Source organism: Saccopteryx leptura, chromosome 12, assembly GCF_036850995.1.
Source record: "Saccopteryx leptura isolate mSacLep1 chromosome 12, mSacLep1_pri_phased_curated, whole genome shotgun sequence".
Classification (NCBI taxonomy): Eukaryota; Metazoa; Chordata; class Mammalia; order Chiroptera; family Emballonuridae; genus Saccopteryx; species Saccopteryx leptura.
In genome coordinates, this window is record NC_089514.1 from 17,570,983 (window position 1) to 17,589,249 (window position 18,267).

The following is an 18,267-nucleotide window of genomic DNA, read 5'->3' on the forward strand; positions in this document are numbered from 1 at the left end:
TCTCCTCCCACACAACATAAATTATGCCCTTTCACATTGAATAGTATACGGATTCAATTTCCAGTTGCCTTGTCAATGCCTGGAGCAATCCATAACGTTTAAGAAAAATTAGTAGGTTACCTTGCTTGTAGACCTTCTCCGCCCTGGCTCATGATCCGCTCCTAATGGTCCGTGTATCTTTTTGTTTTTCATTTGCAGATGTAACATTTATTCATGAGGGAAATAAAACATTTTTGGATAATCTTGTCAATTTTGAGAAGCTGGTAGGTAAATTTCATTATTTCTCCTTTCTCAAATGCATTCTTTTCTTCTTTGCTCCAAGAAACAAGTGGATTAAGCACGTCTCTTCACCAAATGTATGATGATTTCCAGTTTATTTGCTGCATGTTGTGCATTGTCGATAAAATGTGTTCCGATTAAAACAAAGCATGCTAGCAAGGTTTTGAGAACTAAATAGAGAAGTCCACTTCTTTGTTTATAATTGGGTGTTGAACCCAAAATAAAACCGTAAGGGTCCTGTCAGGGGGAATTAACACTTGTGAGGTTAAGCTTTCTGCTTTAAAAGCGGCTTTCTGCGTCCCAGCATGCACTGCTTTCCCGGGCATGGGAGAACACTCTCCTTCTAGGGAGATGTGTCCCCCTCCCGTGCCTCCCTCCCTGGGTATGAAGGTGGGATTTGCAGGGTCTGCTTTTGAGGGGAAGGACCGCCTCCTGTCAGCCTGGGGTCAGACGGTGCCACTGTGGAGGGAGCAGCTCTGGCAGAGTGCCCCTGAGAAAGGGGCCCCAGCCCGTCCTTTTCACGGGACTCTTCCTCAGCTGTTTGCAGGACGCGCCAGGGGCTTTGGTGTGGCTCTCCGAGCAGCCCCCTCCTGGGCGAGCGGGAGCTGACAGGAGTGCTCCGAGGGGACCCGGCGGACCAGGAGAAGAATGAATGGATTTGTCTGACAGATGAACTTTAGTCACAGATTAGATTGCCCCTCGCGGTTAAAAATGACACCCGTGACCCCTATCCATAGATCCTGACCTTTCAGTGGCCTTTTCAGTCACGGTAATGGATTTGTGTGAAGTCTTTCAGGAACTGACCCCTGCCCCACCCACCACCCACCCTCCACACCCCCGTTCCCTGCGAGGGCAGAGCGGACAGGCGTTTGCGAGGAGGTCAAGCGAGCTGGGGGCTGCAGGCCACGACCGGAGAGCAGTGCACACTGATGAGTCCGAGCAAGCTTGGCGTCTGGCCTTTTTCTCACGAGCACCCTGCTCCAATCACCAGGTTGACGCCCCTCACACAGGAGGAGGCAGCACAGGACCACGCCCACCTTGAAAACCCACCCACGTAGGGTCGGGAAGGCAGGCGTCTTAGCTTATCCTCCGTGGTCCATTTTACTCCCTTGAGGACGATCACTTTATGACCAGTTATTTTTAAATAACCAGATGTGGCTCTAGCTATAACTTTTTTTAAGTCCCTTTCTGTATCAGGTGCTCTGGAACCAGAGCTCAGTTATTCCGATACCACCGTCAAACCCACACAGCTGGAAGTGGATGTGTAGAGCATTGGGGTTTCGGTACTTCCTCTGCAGATGTGTTCTGTGTCGCTGTGTAATGTTCAGAAGATGACAGGGCCCCTGTTCGGTTAGGCTGTAGGCACTGACACTAGTTTCTAGGCAGAGTCACCTCCGGTGTTTGGTATTTGAGATGACTGCAGGAATGTAAAGCCTTTTTGGTCAATATTTATGTCAAATCCTGGCCAGCACTGAGTAAGCTTTGGAGAGCACATGTGAAGATGGAGGATGAGGTTTGTCGAGTGGAAACCCCTCTGAAGGTCTGGTAACTTCCCTCTGACTAAGCAGAGGGGACGGAGGAGAAGGACTGTACTCTGTACGCCGACTCCCCTCCGTGGTTAAAGGCAGGCTCGTGGTTCAAAGTGAAACCGGAGTTTGGTTAAGGTCATCTTGTCATTTCCCCTCAGATAAGTGCTCCCAGAGTGAGGGAACCGTTCAGTAATGGCACGCGCAGGAAGGACGGGGGAAGGATCCCCTGTCCTCTCTGTCTGTTTCTGCCCAGCATCTGTGGTCTTCCTGCTTCCTCCAACAACCCAGGGGGAAGGCTTCTAACCCAGCTGACGTCACCTAGGGTCCTGCTTTCGGATGTGCTAAGACTTCCAAAACAAAGAAAGTCTCATACATAGTACTTCTACTAGGGTCAGTATTCATCTGTGCCCTTAACTCTTTAAGAAAGTTTAAGGAGATAGCATGGCATATATAAGTAATATTCCATTTTTAATTTTAAATTCCTGACTAGGAATTGATTAAAAAGAGAGGAGGTAAGCAGTTATATATACGGCCCCTGGGACAGCTGGTGGGTTCCTGGTGCTCAAAGGAGATGGTATTTAAGGTGTAGCACACCTTGTGCTGACCCCCCCCCCCTTCTTGCACAGAAAAGACAGGGTGAAGTTAGAATTTTCTAGGAGGACAGACTTCTCTTTTACATTGTACGTAGCCCTATGTTGTACTCGGGTGCCGGGGAATGAAACTGAGTTTCCTAGTAGAGGCAGTGTTTTCAAGGAATATTTCTTAGCAAAGGACAGGGTTTCACTTAAGCTCGAACAGGATCATCTTTCACAATAATGAACCAAGAGAACGTAACTGAATTAACTTGCGAGGAGCCAGTTCCTCGTGATGGATATTAGTGCAGGCCAGTGAGCAGATAATGCACTCTATTATCTTTATCTGGCTGGGACAGGCCACCACATTAAGTCAGACGACATGAAGACCCAGGAGCCCTCACCGGGTCTCGTCAGATTGCTATTGTTCCCTGGGCTGCCTCAGCAACTCCAGGCGTTTCGGTCTCCAGCCGTGAAATAATGAAGAAACAAATGCTCTCCCCTCTTCTTCTCTGTTTTCCCCAATGTCCAGAGCGTCAGCTTTTACCAGCTTTTATTGTCACGTCCTCCCTCCCCCTTCAGAAAACAAAAGATGAGGATGGGATGGGGGCTCAGGTTTCGGTGAGGCACCCGGGACTGAGGGACTGAGCTTTGCTGTGAGCTTTGCAAATGGCGCACGATAGAAATCAATGTGACGCCACAGTTTAAAACAACGAGGGAACTGTCCCAGGAATAGCGGTAAATTTGGGGAAGGAAACTTAACAATAGGCGCCCGGACGTGAGTCAGGTCTCATTTCCTTTACAAATGCGAGGAGAGCTGTGGCTGTAATCACTGTCCTACTTAATTTCCCACTATTGAGCAGAACTACAGCTGTGAGAACTGTTTTAATAAGTAGGTCATATTCAAATACAGTTTCTGTAAGTTCTGCTGGATTTTCAGTTAAAAAAAAATTTTTTTTAAATATTAACTCTATTTTAGCAATAATTCATGGAGGGTTTGCTGTGGACAGACCTGTGTGCAGTGTGTATACACGGGGCCTGGAAGGTGACGACCCCATGGGGAGGTTTGAGGCACCAGATAAGGAACGTTCTTGAGTAATGGAATGGTGTTTGGATTTTGATAGAAAACAAATGAGGGAGTCACTGGAGATTTTTTTTTCCAGAGAACTAGAATGAGGACAGATGATTCTGGCCGCTTTGTGGGAGGAGCTATAGTGGTGCAGGGTCCTGCCCTAAATGCTCTGTTCCTCTCATCCTGGAAAACGGAAAGTGAGAGAGCCCAGAAGACCGTTACAGGGTCACCAAGATGAGGCGATGGGACCCCATCAGAAGCAGCTGCGATTTTAAGAAGAATTTTGCCTGGATAGCAGGGAGGATTTTCAAGAAAGAAATTATAAAGTAGAATAACTGAAGAGTATAGGAGAGAATGTGAATTATAAACAGAAAGCAATCTTTGTGCAGCTATTGATATTTTAGAAAAACGTTTGTCTTTCACGAACATCTCACTTCCTGTCACCGTTGAGGAGACTCGAGTCTTTGGTTCCACAAAAATCCCTGCCTCCGCTCAGCAAGTGTGTGGGAGCCCGTGTGCATGACAGGGGACGCTGGGCAGGCACAGTCCTCTGGGGGCCCCTAGTCTGCGGGAGGAGTCCCACAGCAAACACAGCAGCACAAAGCCAGTGCATACTGTACGAAGAACACCAGCTGTGTTCAGAACACTCCCTCGGTTCAGAAGGGTGGTCTCAATCCGGCTTCATGGAGAAAAGGCAGAACAGCCCCTAAAGTGAAAAGCTAAACAAATGAGAGACAGGCGGACAGGAGTGTATGAGAGTTGCATTTCTTTATTGTGGTTTTTTCCCATGGCTCAGTTACAACGGCGCGCCAGGTTTGGGAGCCACTGTTTCTACAGACAAGGACTAAATATTCTTTTGTAACCCAAGCTCAATATTACCAATTAAAGTCCAGCTCCAAATTACACTCAAGGGTGTAAATATCCTTCAATCCCAGTGGCATGCCATTTCAGTAACACCCTAAATCAGTGTATTTCAGCCGCCAGTCTGTGAACCGGTCCGCCAGAAATTTCACGTCTAGTCTGCGAAAGAGTTAACCACCCTGATGTTGTATGAAGATTATATACCCAATGATCTTAGTTGAACTCGCTTATGTTCAGGGTGACTTCTGTCTTAGCAGTCCCTGAAATAATTCTGTTTTCACCCCAAGTGTAAAAGGGTTGACCTAAATGACCCTTCCACTGATACATTTCCTGCTCTGCCTTCTAGCACATGATTGCAGACACAGTCCGAACCCTGAGACACTGCAGGACGAACCAGTTTGGTGAGTAGCTGACATCCGTGTACAATGTAGATTTATCAGACAGTGGTATAGACTGTGACCCTGTCACAAGTATCTGGTGGTAACAAACTCAGTCGTAAAGTATGATGTGCGTATCGTACACGCACCCTGTACTTTCTCTTTGCTTCATCGCCGCGTGTTTAGAACTTGGAGGAAGACAGGATAGGCAGCAGGTTCATACTGCACAGACTTTGGGCGTCAGGAGCTCCCGGCCCACAAAGGCTTGTTGACTCGCCCTGTGGTTTACCCATGGGTTTATCGGTCCCTAACCTCTTTTCTCGGAGCCTTCCTGGAATAGGAATAGAGTTTGTAAATGTGCCTAATGCAGCCTTCCAGACTCTCTCCTCCTCTCCAACAAAAACTTCCTCTCTGGAGCTGCCTTTCACTGAAAAAGTAATTTTTTTGAGCACTTGTGTCGACTCCCCACTGAGATGCATGTAAGTAGGAATAGCTGTTCTTTTCTAAGTCTTGGGCATCATTTACATTATGTTTAAATCATGTGAAATCATCGTAGGAAGGAAGGAAATCAACTTGATTGAGTTCACGGAGCTTTGACACAGGCAGTGGGATTGGTGACCGGTGAACAGAGATTATTAACCCTGTGGGTGCAGAGCAAAGGAAGCTCAGAGGTTAACGCAGTCAGCCGTTTTTCCGGCCGAGTCTGCCTGGCTTCCTGCTCCATACTCTTCCCTTTGCCTTGTAGTAGATATAAAGGGCAATTAAAAAAAATAGAAGGTTGAATTCAACAATTATAAATCAATGGTGTCCACTAAGTGAAACTTACTTTGTGAAGTGATACATCTTAATTATAAAACAATTTTTTTTAACAATACAGAATAGATATAAAGTAGAAAAGTCAAAGGCACATTTCCTGAAGACAGGTGCTCATTCTTACTAATCTTTTTCCACCTGGGCTGGTCTTGGCTGGCAATATTGTCCCCCCAACCAAGCAACTGAACTTCTGTGTGAATTGCAAAGTTGCTGTTCACAAAGGAGAATTATAAACGCAGGACCGAATTTTCTAAATATTCACATCGATTAATACCATTTGATGTGTGCTTCTATTACTCTCCATTAAGTGCACAGGCGCAGTGCTGTTATAATAGACACGGCGATAATAACATTGTCATGGAGGGTCATTCAGATGTACAAGCATAATGTTGCTGACGAGTTCCTATTTCTTTCATCCACCTTTGCTCCCCAAGTATTTATGGGTACTCAGCTAGTTCTAAGACTTCAGTCTCATTTATTAAGGGATGCTGGTTTATATATATGCTGCAAGTGTGGACAGGAAGGTTATGGTGGCCCAGCTGGCCTTGACTCTGTCTTGAACCTCCCATTCCTAGAGAGTATGTCTCCGTAGCACAAAGCAAAGGAGAAATTTAAAGAACTACGAGGCCTATTTGTGTTCTGTATTTCTTTCTCTTTAAAAAATCATGTAGGGGACTGAATGACCTAAATTCATTTTGACAGTTTATATAGACATAGCAAACCAATGTCAGCATTTGGGATAAAAGAAGATATTGTCTTAAATTATAAAGACATTGTAAATTATAAACTGCATGTGAGTGTCAGTTGTCATGGTGGGAACCACTCACTCTATCGTCTTTTTTTAAGGCCAAAAACTTAACAACAATATCATCTTGGTAACATCTCATTTAGTAAACCAAAAGCAGTCTCTTGGTGTCTTCCAAAAAAAGGCTTTCTGGGGTGACCCAGCTTTTTGGTCACTTTCAAACAAGTGGGATGACAAAAACTTTAACTCTTGGTGTTTCTACTTTTTTAAAACCAGGAAGTCTTACTTCTATTAACGTAAGAATTATAAGCCACTCATGACATATAAGCCTCAAATATAGACATACAAAACACATTATCATAGAGGAGGAAAAAAAAAACAGGTTTTCATCATCAGGAGAAAAAAATTGCTGCCTTAAAAACGCTCAGCCTCCTCAGGCCCCTCCCTCCGGCTCCCGCTGCAGGACTGCGGTCTCACGGTCCCACCCCTGATTCCCCGAGGCAGGAGGATGTGACCTCTGCCCCCTCCCACTGACATGGTCTCTCTGGGCAGTGTAGCCAGTCTCCCGGTTTCTTGGGGTTTGGGGGGAGGGTGTGTCTGTTTGTTTTGGGTATGGGTAGTGGGCTCACCCATTGTCCAGGCTGCCTTATCTCTGTGTCCCTGTCAGCCCTGTCACCAGCCTGGAGCCTGTGTGCTCACAGAGCACTAAAGCCTCTTGCGGCCCTGAGATCGGGACTGGAAAACCCCTTGCTTGCCTTGTCTTTCTCTGGGCAGATGCTGGCCCATCCGCTTGCTTTGGGAATCTGCTCTGCCTGTCAGCCATACCTTAAGTTCAATTCTGTGATAGCTGTTCATTCCATTGGTCCCTTAATTTTTTCCCCCCTTTTAATAAAGACACTCAAGGATTACACAAAAGTTTTAAAAAGTAATGATAAAAACTACTGTGTATGTGCACTCACCAGAGTAGCAGTGATTTCTGAGTTCTGGACTGAGATTAAGAGCCAGCGAAAACCATTTAAATGGGCAGTTGTTGTGACATGGGACTTCAGACCATGGGCTCGCGAGCCACGTGGCCCGGACTCCAGTCCGGACCTGCCACGTCCCTGTTGTGTGTCTGTGCCGTTTCCATTCAGAGAGGGGACAGATAGCACAATCACTGACTACTCTGTCATGTTAGGTAACAAACTCTCTCTAAATGCTGGTAGACCAATACCTGGCCCATCTAATTCCCTGGCCTGCTGAGTCTAGGCTGTGCTGGAAAAGAGACCCTACTGTTCCCATAAAGATAGCTCTTTGCAAGTCTGACTGACAAGGGTCTGCCTGGTAGGATTACTCAGTCTAAGCCTTAAGGTGTTATTTAGATAAAGTATTACCATGCTCATGAGATTGACCGTCTTTTTTTTTTTTCCCTCCAAAAACTAGGAGGTGACATGTCTCCCAAAGAGCACCAAGAGCTGAAATCCTACGTCAGTCACCTGTATGTCATTGACAGCCAGCAAGCCCTGTTCGAGCTCTCGCACAGGATCGAGCCCCGGGCATGACCCCTGCCCCTCCGCCACACCCCCCCGGAGGGACTGTGCCCTTGGAGCTGCGGGAATGCCATTGCCAAGCACGTCCCTTTCCTGTGAGAGGAGAAGTCGCTGAGTTTTATCAGCAAATCACAAGACACACACAGGAAAGCCAACCAAAGCGTGCTCAGGAAGTGACGTCAGCCGCCAGAGCGGCGGGGAGAGGCCTCTCCTCGGTGCTCTGGGCACGAGAGGGCAGAAGGAGAGTCGGAGCACTCTGGAAACAGAGACGTCTGTCTTCTTATGCGGACATTGTTGATCGCATCCAGTTTTTAATTTGAGACATGCCGGCACCAAGACAAGAGAGCATGTCATGTTATATGCAGTGACCAAATACTTCTGTAAGCATACACACAGCACAGGAAGCCAGTTCACTCTGCCTGGTAGCCGATGACCATGTAGAGACTGTCAAAGAAGTAGCTTGTGTGAACAGCCGATGACGGTGATGGCATCTCCCGGTTTCCAGGGGGAAGGCGTGGCCTCTGGTGATATGCACTGTGACGTCACCACAGGCCGCTGTGTCCAGGGAGTCAGTGAGGTCGCGCCACCAGCATCCACGCTCCGATTTCCCAGAGGGACGTGTCACGGCGTGTGCTTCCTTGCACCTACAATCACTTTGGGGCGTCAGTTCGCAGGTGCAATTCCTTGTCGAACAACTGATTTGCAACCATGGGCCAGTTAGGCTGGGTTGCTTGGCCAATAATGAAAAACTAGGAATCTTTAGGAAACCAACTCATTGTTTAATCTCCAGGGATTTTCTCTACATGTTCAAGCAGGCTCTTGTCTCCCATTGGGAACAGTGTGATTCTTGAAAGAACACAGTGCCTGACACATTATAGGCACTCCATGACTGTTCATCAAGGTGACAGAGAGTCACAAGGGTCCACATTCTGTGCCTCATGACCTTTGCAGGCCCCTCGCCCACAGGGTGTGAGCGAGCACAGCCCGTCCAGGGAGTGTCGGGGGGATGGATGTGTAGGGCACTCAGCACCCCCTAGAGGGCAGCGAGGCATTGAGATAGTGGGGATTGCCCATTCTACAGCTAAAAGAACCTGAAATACCCAGATCTCTGATTTATGTCAGATAGTTCCAAGTCCTATAATTCACCTTCCAACCAAGAGAGTATCTTTCCTATAATTTGTCTTTTCTTTCCCCAGAGTCTTTTTAAGTCTCTCTTTATGCCCGTTCTTATAGATTAGGGCTGCTCCAGTAAATAAGACTCTTGTAATTCTCAAGAACTGTAGGTAGAGTTCCCTCGACCTTCAAAAATGCCTTATGGGATACAGTAATGAAATCCACCCCCGCCAGCTGGGTACTTGTCACATTGCTTCCGGAGTCCGTTCACGGTCCGCCCGTGTCAGCCTCTGCGCTCCTCACCGCGCCCGCCTGTCCTCTCAGGTGCCTGCGCAGAACCGCGTCCCTCTGTCTCCTCAGCACCTCTGTCCTGAGCTGCGTCTGATGCTTTCTGACGCCTCTGTCGCCTCCCTGGGCTCAAGAATCACGCTGAGCTTGGGATGTCACTGGCAGGAGCCACGGAGGAAGAGATTGTTTGGTAGAACTTCAGTCCATCCCAGCACGTAAGATATCAGTCCTGAAAGTTAACAGATTTTTGTAAAAAGACACCATCCAGGACTGATCCACATAGAGAAATGCTCCCGGCTGCTGGGAATGGAATGAGACCCGCTGGGGAGACCAGGACCTTGGGCCCAGGGCAGACTTCTCTCGTGGCTGTCAAACCCTGGAAAAGCTCTCTTGCCAATTCCTGAAGTTAGCATGGGCCAACAGCACACACAGGTGTTCCTGTCCGTTCTCTCTGCTGGAGAGGAGTAACATTTGCCCAGTCAAACCATGTAAAACCCTTTTAACATTGTCTCCATAGTTTGCAGTTTTATTCACATAAGATCTACATTGCTCCAAGTAAAACTGTTTCAGTTGCTCTGGTAGAGAACTCGTTCAGCACAGCACCTGTTCCTTAGACCTCAGTTCAGATTTGTACGCGGCCGAATGAATCCGCACATGCAGTTTAAGCACATCTGGGTGGTGTAGGCAGAGCACGCCCCGTGGCACAGGGGAAGACGGGCCGGCAGAGCCTGGTGCTCGTCCGCCGCTGCCTCCAGCCGTGTTCAGGTGGCTCCGGGCAGCCCAGGGAGGGGGAAGTTTTGTTTGGTTTTGAGCTGCCTTTCTATCCTCATCTTCTGCGTGTCATCAAAATCTCCAAATCTTTCTGAAATTTAACAACTGTCTCCAGAGATTTCCCAGGCAGCAGCTCTCAGAAATCTCAGAAGCTCTGAGAAGACATAAATCAGGGATTAAAGAATTCAGGGCAGAATCATGGGAGTCAGCTTCGGCTCAACGTGCAGCTCTTCCTGAACACCTGAGCTGCCCAACACAGAGCAGGCCGTCGCAAGACGAAGCTTCTCCCTGATCGTAGGGATGGGCCGTGTTCCCTCTCTGGATAATTGCCACACCCTCTTCGGAATAGGTTTTGTCCTGGCTGGAAGCGTGGACTGAAAGACATCGAAGCTGCTTTTCAGCTCTCAGAGTTTTATGATCACCTGAAATCTCCACTCACTCTGAAATCAGTAATCTGCCACCTTCAGCGGCGAGTGGTTGACCGGCACTTCCAAGCGGTTCTTTCTGCTACAGCACAATGCTCAACAGCCCCACGGGTCTGTGGATTCGGCAGCATCCCAGTGAACCAGCCCTGCTTAGAAGGCAGCACTGGACGCGCTCCTGCAGACAGAATCACCATCTTTCTGTATTTTCCACACATACTTACAGATGCTCCAGAGACCACCATGTTTCCAATCCACTCTTTGGTATAATCCGCACAGTTGCCAAATGGTTGTCATGATAAATATTATGGCCTGCATTCACTTTGTTCTGGGGTCGCTGATTATGTTTAGAATAAATTCGTTGTCCCAGACCCCTAGCCACAGGCAGGTCAGGTGGAGGGGACACTGAGCTCAGAAGCATGCGGATGCGGTAAAACTCTGCCCCCTCCCAGCTGGCGGGAGAAGATGTCGCACTGACAGGCTTACCGCCCCCTGGTGGGAGATGTCGCACTGACAGGCTTACCGCCCCCTGGTGGGAGAAAGAGCTGCAGGAAGGAGAGAGTGCCGGTGCCCTCGGATCCCCAGAGCTGGGCTCGCCCAGCCGCCCTGTGGCAGCCAACACATACCCCACACGTCCCAACCTTAGCGTTCCCACATGGCACAACTGATCCAAGCTTCTCGGAAACTAGGTGGAAACATTAAAATTGGGACGGTCAGGTGCACTGCAGATTGTCTAGCGTGCAGTTCCTTTTAAAATGCTTCAAATATGTCCTTAAAATTTCAGCCTGCTTCTTAATGAGTGGGCCACCATGCTAAAAACTAGTAGGGGGGAGAGAGTTTTTAAAAATTGCCAAAAAGCTAGATGAACATGTACTACTGTAAAAAAAAAAAAAAAAAAAAGCAAAGCTGTACATATCAAACGTTTTTTAGCAGAGTACTATTTATTTGCATAGCCTATTTATTGTATTCGTATTACACTGTTATTAAATACTGGGATGAAATCGACCTGAAGCAAGGACTCTTGCCTTTTAATGTATCATTAATCAGTACTGCTTTGACACTGTCAGCTTGCGTGAACAATTAGGAGATAGAAAACCCATGATCAGGGTGTCTACCTAACTTCTCAGGGACTACAGTTTGTAGTTTTCCACCATTCTAAGAGCTGGTAAATATGAAACATTGGTTGAATTACCAGAATTGCCATTAACAGTATTTTCTTTCTTGGATTTCATGCATTCTGCTTCTGTACATATGACCAGGCTATGTATTTATCGAAGCTAGTCAGCAATAATTTATATGTAAAAATGGCCAAGCAATATAAGGTGAAAACTTACCTAAAGTTACTGTTACCTTATCTTGTATTTTCAACTTTTTTTTAAAAACTGCTTTTCCAAATATAAGATTATGTTAAAGATACTATTCCTGCCTCGTAGCTTCTTGCTTTGTCTGTGATGTGTGGGGCTACGTGGCTGTGTGCTGGCAGCGTCTTACACTCTGTGGTTCGGGACTCAGAAATCACTTGCTCGCTAGGAGAGAGGCAGGTCGGAGAGGCAGGTCTCGGGCAGCCCACCACGCCTAAACCGCTTACGCCGCCACCCAGTTGTTATTGCAGCACCTAAACACCCCGTGTTGGAAATCAGATCAGTTTTCTCATGTTCTAGGATTTGAAAGATTCAATCACGTGAGCCTCTCATCACCTCACCCCACTGGTGTAGGACCAGGTACCAAGGGAAACTGTAAGCCCTGGGGCTGATGGCCGGTACCTCAAACAGAGGCCCTGGCACACAAGAGCAGAGGGGTAGCAACAATCCTCTGGGAAAATGAGAGTCTAGGGGTACACACACTAGGGTAGACTATCCTTCAAAATCCCCTACACCCCTCTCTAAGGGAGGACCACACATCCTGCCTTCCGATGTCAAGCTTGGCCTCTGGCACATGGTAACCCCTCCCTGCGAAAGGATTATGTGTCTCCCCATGTTGAATGCCAGAGTGGCCAGAGGTCTTGCTCTGCCCAAGGAAAAAGAGGAAGAAGAGACCTGTGTGGCTTGTAAACCGAAGCTTTAGGACGCAGCCCATGCCTGCTGTGTCCGCTGCCGTGAGAGCTGCAGGCAAAGGCCTCTCCATTCAACTTGAGAATTAAAACATCACCCTGGCTGGTAGCTCAACTGGCTAGAGCACTGTACTAACACACCAAGGTGGCAGGTTCGATACCCAGTCAGGGCACAAACGAAAATCAACCAGTGAGTTAGGTTAGGGTCCTGAGATGCTATCTGGGACCTGGTATTGAGCCCCTCTCTCCTCAGGCCTCTTTCCTGCTCACAGACGTTTGGAGGTTCCTAAGTTGTCCGTGTGGTTAGAGGCTGTAGTTTCTAGTTAGAACCTGAGTGAAAATAATCACATTCCAAGGGGGGAAAAATCTCTGCAGTAGACTCTAGTTCTTGGAGTCCTGAAAAAAAAAAAAAAAAAAAAGGCTGCAGAGAGATTGAAGAAGTTTCCCAGGGGACACGAGAAAGTGGCAAGATCTGCCCCACGTTCTGAGGCAGCAGTGGCTCTCTGGTCTCGTAACTCGGAAGGCCCTTTCTCCAGGAGGGTCTCGTATGGTGAGTGAGGCCAGCACCCCGCCGAGGCTGACCCGGGAGAAATAGCGGGACTCCCCAGCCCAACGCCCCTCTGTCATCGGTCATCCCTCTGTCATCGGTCATCCGTTTCTATCCGAGCTGTTCCTTCCTGGCCCGCCACCCTGGCATGAGCTCACACCCTGCTGTCCTTTACTTCAGTCATTGCAGCAACCTACCTAGTCTCCCTCCCTCTGGTCTAAATCTTCCCCATACCATCTCCAAACCGCTCTCACAGACACATTTCCCTCCTAAAACACAAAGCTGATGGTGTTTTTCCCAGCTCCAAATCCTTCCATAGGACCTCCAAGGCTGTAGAACTAAACCAGTGGTAGTCAACCTGGTCCCTACTGCCCACTAGGGGGCGTTACAGCTTTCATGGGGGGCAGTAGCGGAGCAACCAAAGTATAAATAAAAAGATAGATTTAACTATAATAAGTTGTTTTATAAAGATTTATTCTGCCAAACTTACTGAAAATCCGATATAAAGTACTTGGTAAGTAATTATTATTATATGCTTTAACTTGCTGTAACTCTGCTTTATAAATTTTATAAAGTAAAGTTACTTACCTACTTTATAAATCACCATTACTGTGGAACCGGTAGGCGGTTAGAAAATGTTACTACTAACAGAGATACAAAAGTGGGCGGTAGGTATAAAAAGGTTGACTGCCCCTGATCTAAATAAACCTCAATGGCATACAAGGTCTTCATATTTCGTCCTCTACTCATCTGCTTAGGGCCAAAGAGATCAAGCAGATGCTCCCAGGACACTAATAACATGGTGTCCCCCTTTAAACTGACGTTCTACATGGGAAGATTAGTTGATTCTTACTAACGAAGATGCCTGTTGAAAATAACATGCACCAGACATTTGCTAAATAAATAAATGTGTATGAGGCTTATTTGCTACTTGCACAATATTAAACCTTGCAGCCAGACAGATAAGGACACAGATCGCTGGGTTAGGGGGGCCTAAATGGAAGAGCGCAGACCACCCGGATTGCCTTAAAAATAGAAGAACTCTTCGCCACCAGAGATGTGCAAACAGACCTAAAAGCAGTAGCGTCTCCTCGCCTCGCGCTGGTCTTCAGACCAGGGCTGTGCTGGGAGGCCTCTGAGACCCTTCCGCCCCGCCGCGCCCCGCGGGTGAGGAGGCTGGTGCCGCCTGCGCCTGCCAGAGCTAATCGCTTTTGTGCTGTTTAAGGAAGTGACTGGGCTGCTGTGGGAAGTAAGAACTGTTCATGCTCCTTTGTGTTCGGCTGACCCGGCTGGGCCTCCAGCTGGAAGGGAAGGGGCCGAGGGAGGAAGCCGGAAGGGAGCGCCGGCCCCTTCCCTGCCCTGTGCCCTGTGCCCCGGGCCCCGCGCTGACTCCACAGCCCTGGTGGGGGCGCGGGCCTACCAGAGCCAGCCAGGGAGGGGCCCTGGAGTCGGGGCCCTGGAGTCGGGGCAGCAGGGCCTGCTTCGGGCACTGAGCTGCTGCCTCCCGGGGCGCAGGGCTGCACGCTAGGGCAAACTGTCCCTGCTGCTGCCGCTGCTGTCCCAGCCCCAGCCGGCTGGCCCCACCCTGCCCCTCCCAGGCGCCCTGCCTGGACCCAGCACTCAGGTCTGGATGCAGTGTGCCCAGGACCCTTTGCCTACCTCTGAAGCAAGGCTTATGCCCCCCTCCCCAATCCCTCCTGGATGACCGCAAGCTGAACCCTCTCCTCTCTGCCCGAGTCCCTGCAGCAGGTCCCACCGTGACTCTTGGGGGAATCACCTTGCATTGTCTTGCCTGCCACCCAGCAGGGAGGGTGAGGAGCAGGGTTACAGTGTATCCTCTGCAGCTGGAAGGCCAAATACACATCGCCCCGCCCCGACAGTTAGGAGCTGAAGGAGTGAGGGGGAAAGGTCTCCACCTCAGCCTTCACTGTTGTTGCTGCAGCTCATAAAAGGGAAGCTAACGTGCCCCTGCCTTGCCAGGCAGTGTGAGAAGTAACATGAGACCAATGCAGGTAAAGGGCATAGCATCATGCCTGGTACATGGTAGGCACTCAAATAACTACTGGAGATGGTGATGATCATGGGGGATTAATACGGGAAAATGCCAGGTTTGCACTCCCATTTCTAATCCACTGCCGCCAGGTTCGTAACTTCTTTTATCCTTACTTCCTCAATTGTCACACAGGACAAGGAGCAGCGTCTGTGCCCCTGGGCTCTGGTGAGGAGGAAATGGGCAGTGCACGTGAGCTAAAGGGAGGTACACACATGAGCTTTCCTTTTTTTTTTTTTTTTTTTTGTATTTTTCTGAAGCTGGAAACGAGGAGGCAGACAGACTCCCGCATGCTCCCGACCAGGATCCACCTGGCATGCCCACCAGGGGGCGATGCTCCACCCATCTGGGGCGCAGCCCTGTTGCAACCAGAGCCATTCTAGCGCCTGAGGCAGAGGCCATGGAGCCATCCTCAGCGCCCGGGCCAACCTTGCTCCATTGGAAGCTTGGCTGCGGGAGGAGAAGAGAGAGACAGAGGGGAAGGAGAGGGGGAGGGATGGAGAAGTAGATGGGCGCTTCTCCTGTGTGCCCTGGCCGGGAATCAAACCCAGGACTCCTGCACGCCAGGCCGACGCTCTACCACTGAGCCAACCGGCCAGGGCAAGCTTTCCTTTTGAATCCCCACTTACTGTGCACAACGCTGGCACAAAGGGATGACCCCTACATGTTTGCTGATTGATCCTAACAAAGATGTCTGTATGGAGCCTGCAGAGTGGGGGTGAGCCTAATATCGGCAGGGACGCTGTCATTCACATATTAACGCAGGAAGAAAAAAACGCTGATCGGACCCTGGGCCTGTTTGCATCCAGGGTTCCCATCTCTCTGAGGACACAGGGAAGCTCCCAGGAGGCTTTGCCTTGGCCTCCCCCCCACCCCACCCCACCCCACTGCCTGACCACAGGCCCAGAGAACGCCTGAACAGCAGCGCCACCTACATGCTTTGGGCTTCCCAGTGGCAACACAGAAGCGTCAGTTTCTGACACCAGATTGAAATGGACACATGCTCAGGGCTCTTTGGCTGGTCTTCTGCAGTGGGGGGAAATTTTCCCTGGTTTCCTTTAGAGTCAATCTGCACAAGCCCTAGAGGGCTGAATGTAGGCTCAGCCCTGAGCTGAGACAAAGTTCCCTTTGGAGGCAGAAAAGCAAGGAGGCCAGAAGCATAGCCCACTCTGGGCCTGCAGGGACTCGTGCCCAGTGTTTTTCTTCCTTAAATCATCCAGTGACTAACTTTCTCTCTGCCCCCATCCCTCTCTCTGTCATTCTCTCGCTCCTCCAATCATCTGTGTCTTTCTTTCCCTCTCTTGTAAGCTAACCTTCATCTGCCACAGACTTCATCTATGTTTATTGAGCACCTACTATGTGCCAGGTACTGATCTAGGTGATGGGAAAATGGACATGAAGTTACAAAGATGCCTTCCTTCATGGAGCTTCGATCTGGTGGGACAGTTGAGAGACAGACAGTGAAGAAGAAGACAGATCAGTACAATGGGTAGTAGTACACTCGATAAGAGGGTTCTGAAAAGAAACAAGCCAAGCAGGGAGGGTGGGTGAAACGTAGATAGGGTAGCCAGGGAAGGCCTTAGCTGGGGGTTGATTTGGGTCCCCTCAAAACTCACTTGTTGAGGTCCCAAACCCCAGGATCTCAGAATATGACTTTATTTGGACATAGGTCTTTACAGAGGTCATCAAGTTAAAATGAAGTTTTTATGTTGGGCCCTGGTCTAGTATGACTAGGATCCTTATAAGAATGGTACATTTGGAGATGCTTACAGGGGAACACCATGGCAACACGGAGACAGACATCTATCAGCACACCCAGGACAGAAGCCTGGAACAGACCCGTCCCTCGCAGCCCCCAGGAGGAAGCAACCCTGCCTGCACCTTGGTCTCAGACTCCAGCCTCCAGACCTGTGAGACAATCGGTTGGTTCTCTCTGCCACCCAGCCCGTGGTACTTTGTTATGACGGTCCTAGGAAACCAGAGGAGCCTTGCTGAGAAGACCAGAAGGACGGGAGGGACCCAACCGTGCTACATCGGAGGGAAAAGCACCCCAGACACAGAGAAGGGTGAGTGCGCAGACCCTGAAGATGCACCTGGGATTTAGGGACCGGCAAGGAGCCAGGTGTGACTGGAGGCCAGGACAACGTGCCAGACCACACAGAACCGACATTTCCTCCAACTCGGAGGAGAAACCCCTGGAAGGTTTCAAGCAGAGAGCGATGGGGTCTGACTTGTGTTTCAACAAGATCACTCTGGCTGCTGAGTGTTCAACTGACCGAATGGGGGCAAGTTGGAAGCAACAATCAGGTAGGAAGCCACTAGGATAACCCAAGCGAGATGTGGTAGTGACTCTGCCGGCTGGTGGCAGTGGGTGGTGTGACCGACCGATTCTAGATCTGTCTGGAAGGTCAGTCTGACAGCATTTGCTGATGGATTGAATGCGAGAAAAAGGACGAGTTCAGGGTTAAGCCTAAGGATTTTGGCTTAAGAAACTGAAATGATGAAATTGCAACTAACTGTTATGAGAAAGACAATGGAAGTAGCAGGTTGAAGGGGAATATCAAGGGCTCGGCTTGGGATGCATTCGGTTGGAGATGTTCACGGGACATTGACAAGAGCCCACGGGAGTTGCTTCATATCAGGTCTAGCTCATATGCTAGACAAGCTGGACACTCAACCCCGCTCATTTCTCCGGCTTTGGGGGAAAGCCGGGGTGGTGTGGAGGACAAGCTGTGCTTCTGGTTGATTTATTAAGCTATGTAATGATCCTTCGAACCTCTAGGTCCGTGCTCCCAGCACTCCCATACCAGAACCCCCCTGAGTTCCACCACACGTGCACCACCCCTTTGGTCAGCAGGTCACCTCACGGGCCCACCCACCAAGCTTCCTGTATCAACCACGCCTTCAACTTTAATGTTCAGTTGGCAGCCTTCTCATTCGAGCTCTTCTTCCCAGAAGAAATACAGAACTCTGAGTTACATCTTGGCCACCACAGACTCCGGAGGCTGCCATCAGCCGGATGAAACACGTGACTAACACACACGTAGGAACAGGCCCTCGGAAGAAGCGTTTTCAAGTGGTTCCAGATTTACGGTTCAAATTTTCCATTGCACAGCCGGAGACCAACTTCTAAACAGTCCTGCGAGAAAGGGATTCTTATCCACAAAGTGCTCAGCCTGCACGCGATGCACATCTGATGCTTAATAAATAACTGGTTGGCTGACAGAGGCCTCTGCCGCTGTAGTGACC

The 18,267-nt window shown here is 49.2% G+C and overlaps 1 protein-coding gene across 3 annotated transcripts in view; it reads left to right on the plus strand.

The window, feature by feature from the left end:
- RAPGEF5 (Rap guanine nucleotide exchange factor 5) overlaps positions 1–11,276 on the plus strand; it is a 218,107-nt gene extending 206,831 nt beyond the window's left edge. For all 3 annotated transcript variants that reach the window (XM_066354495.1, XM_066354496.1, XM_066354497.1), the window contains exons 24-26: positions 199–263; positions 4,660–4,714; positions 7,671–11,276. In XM_066354495.1, coding sequence (XP_066210592.1) covers positions 199–263; positions 4,660–4,714; positions 7,671–7,789 — 239 coding nt within the window. In that variant the 3' untranslated portion in view covers positions 7,790–11,276. The remainder of the gene's footprint in view (positions 1–198; positions 264–4,659; positions 4,715–7,670) is intronic.
- Positions 11,277–18,267: the final 6,991 nt, after the last annotated feature.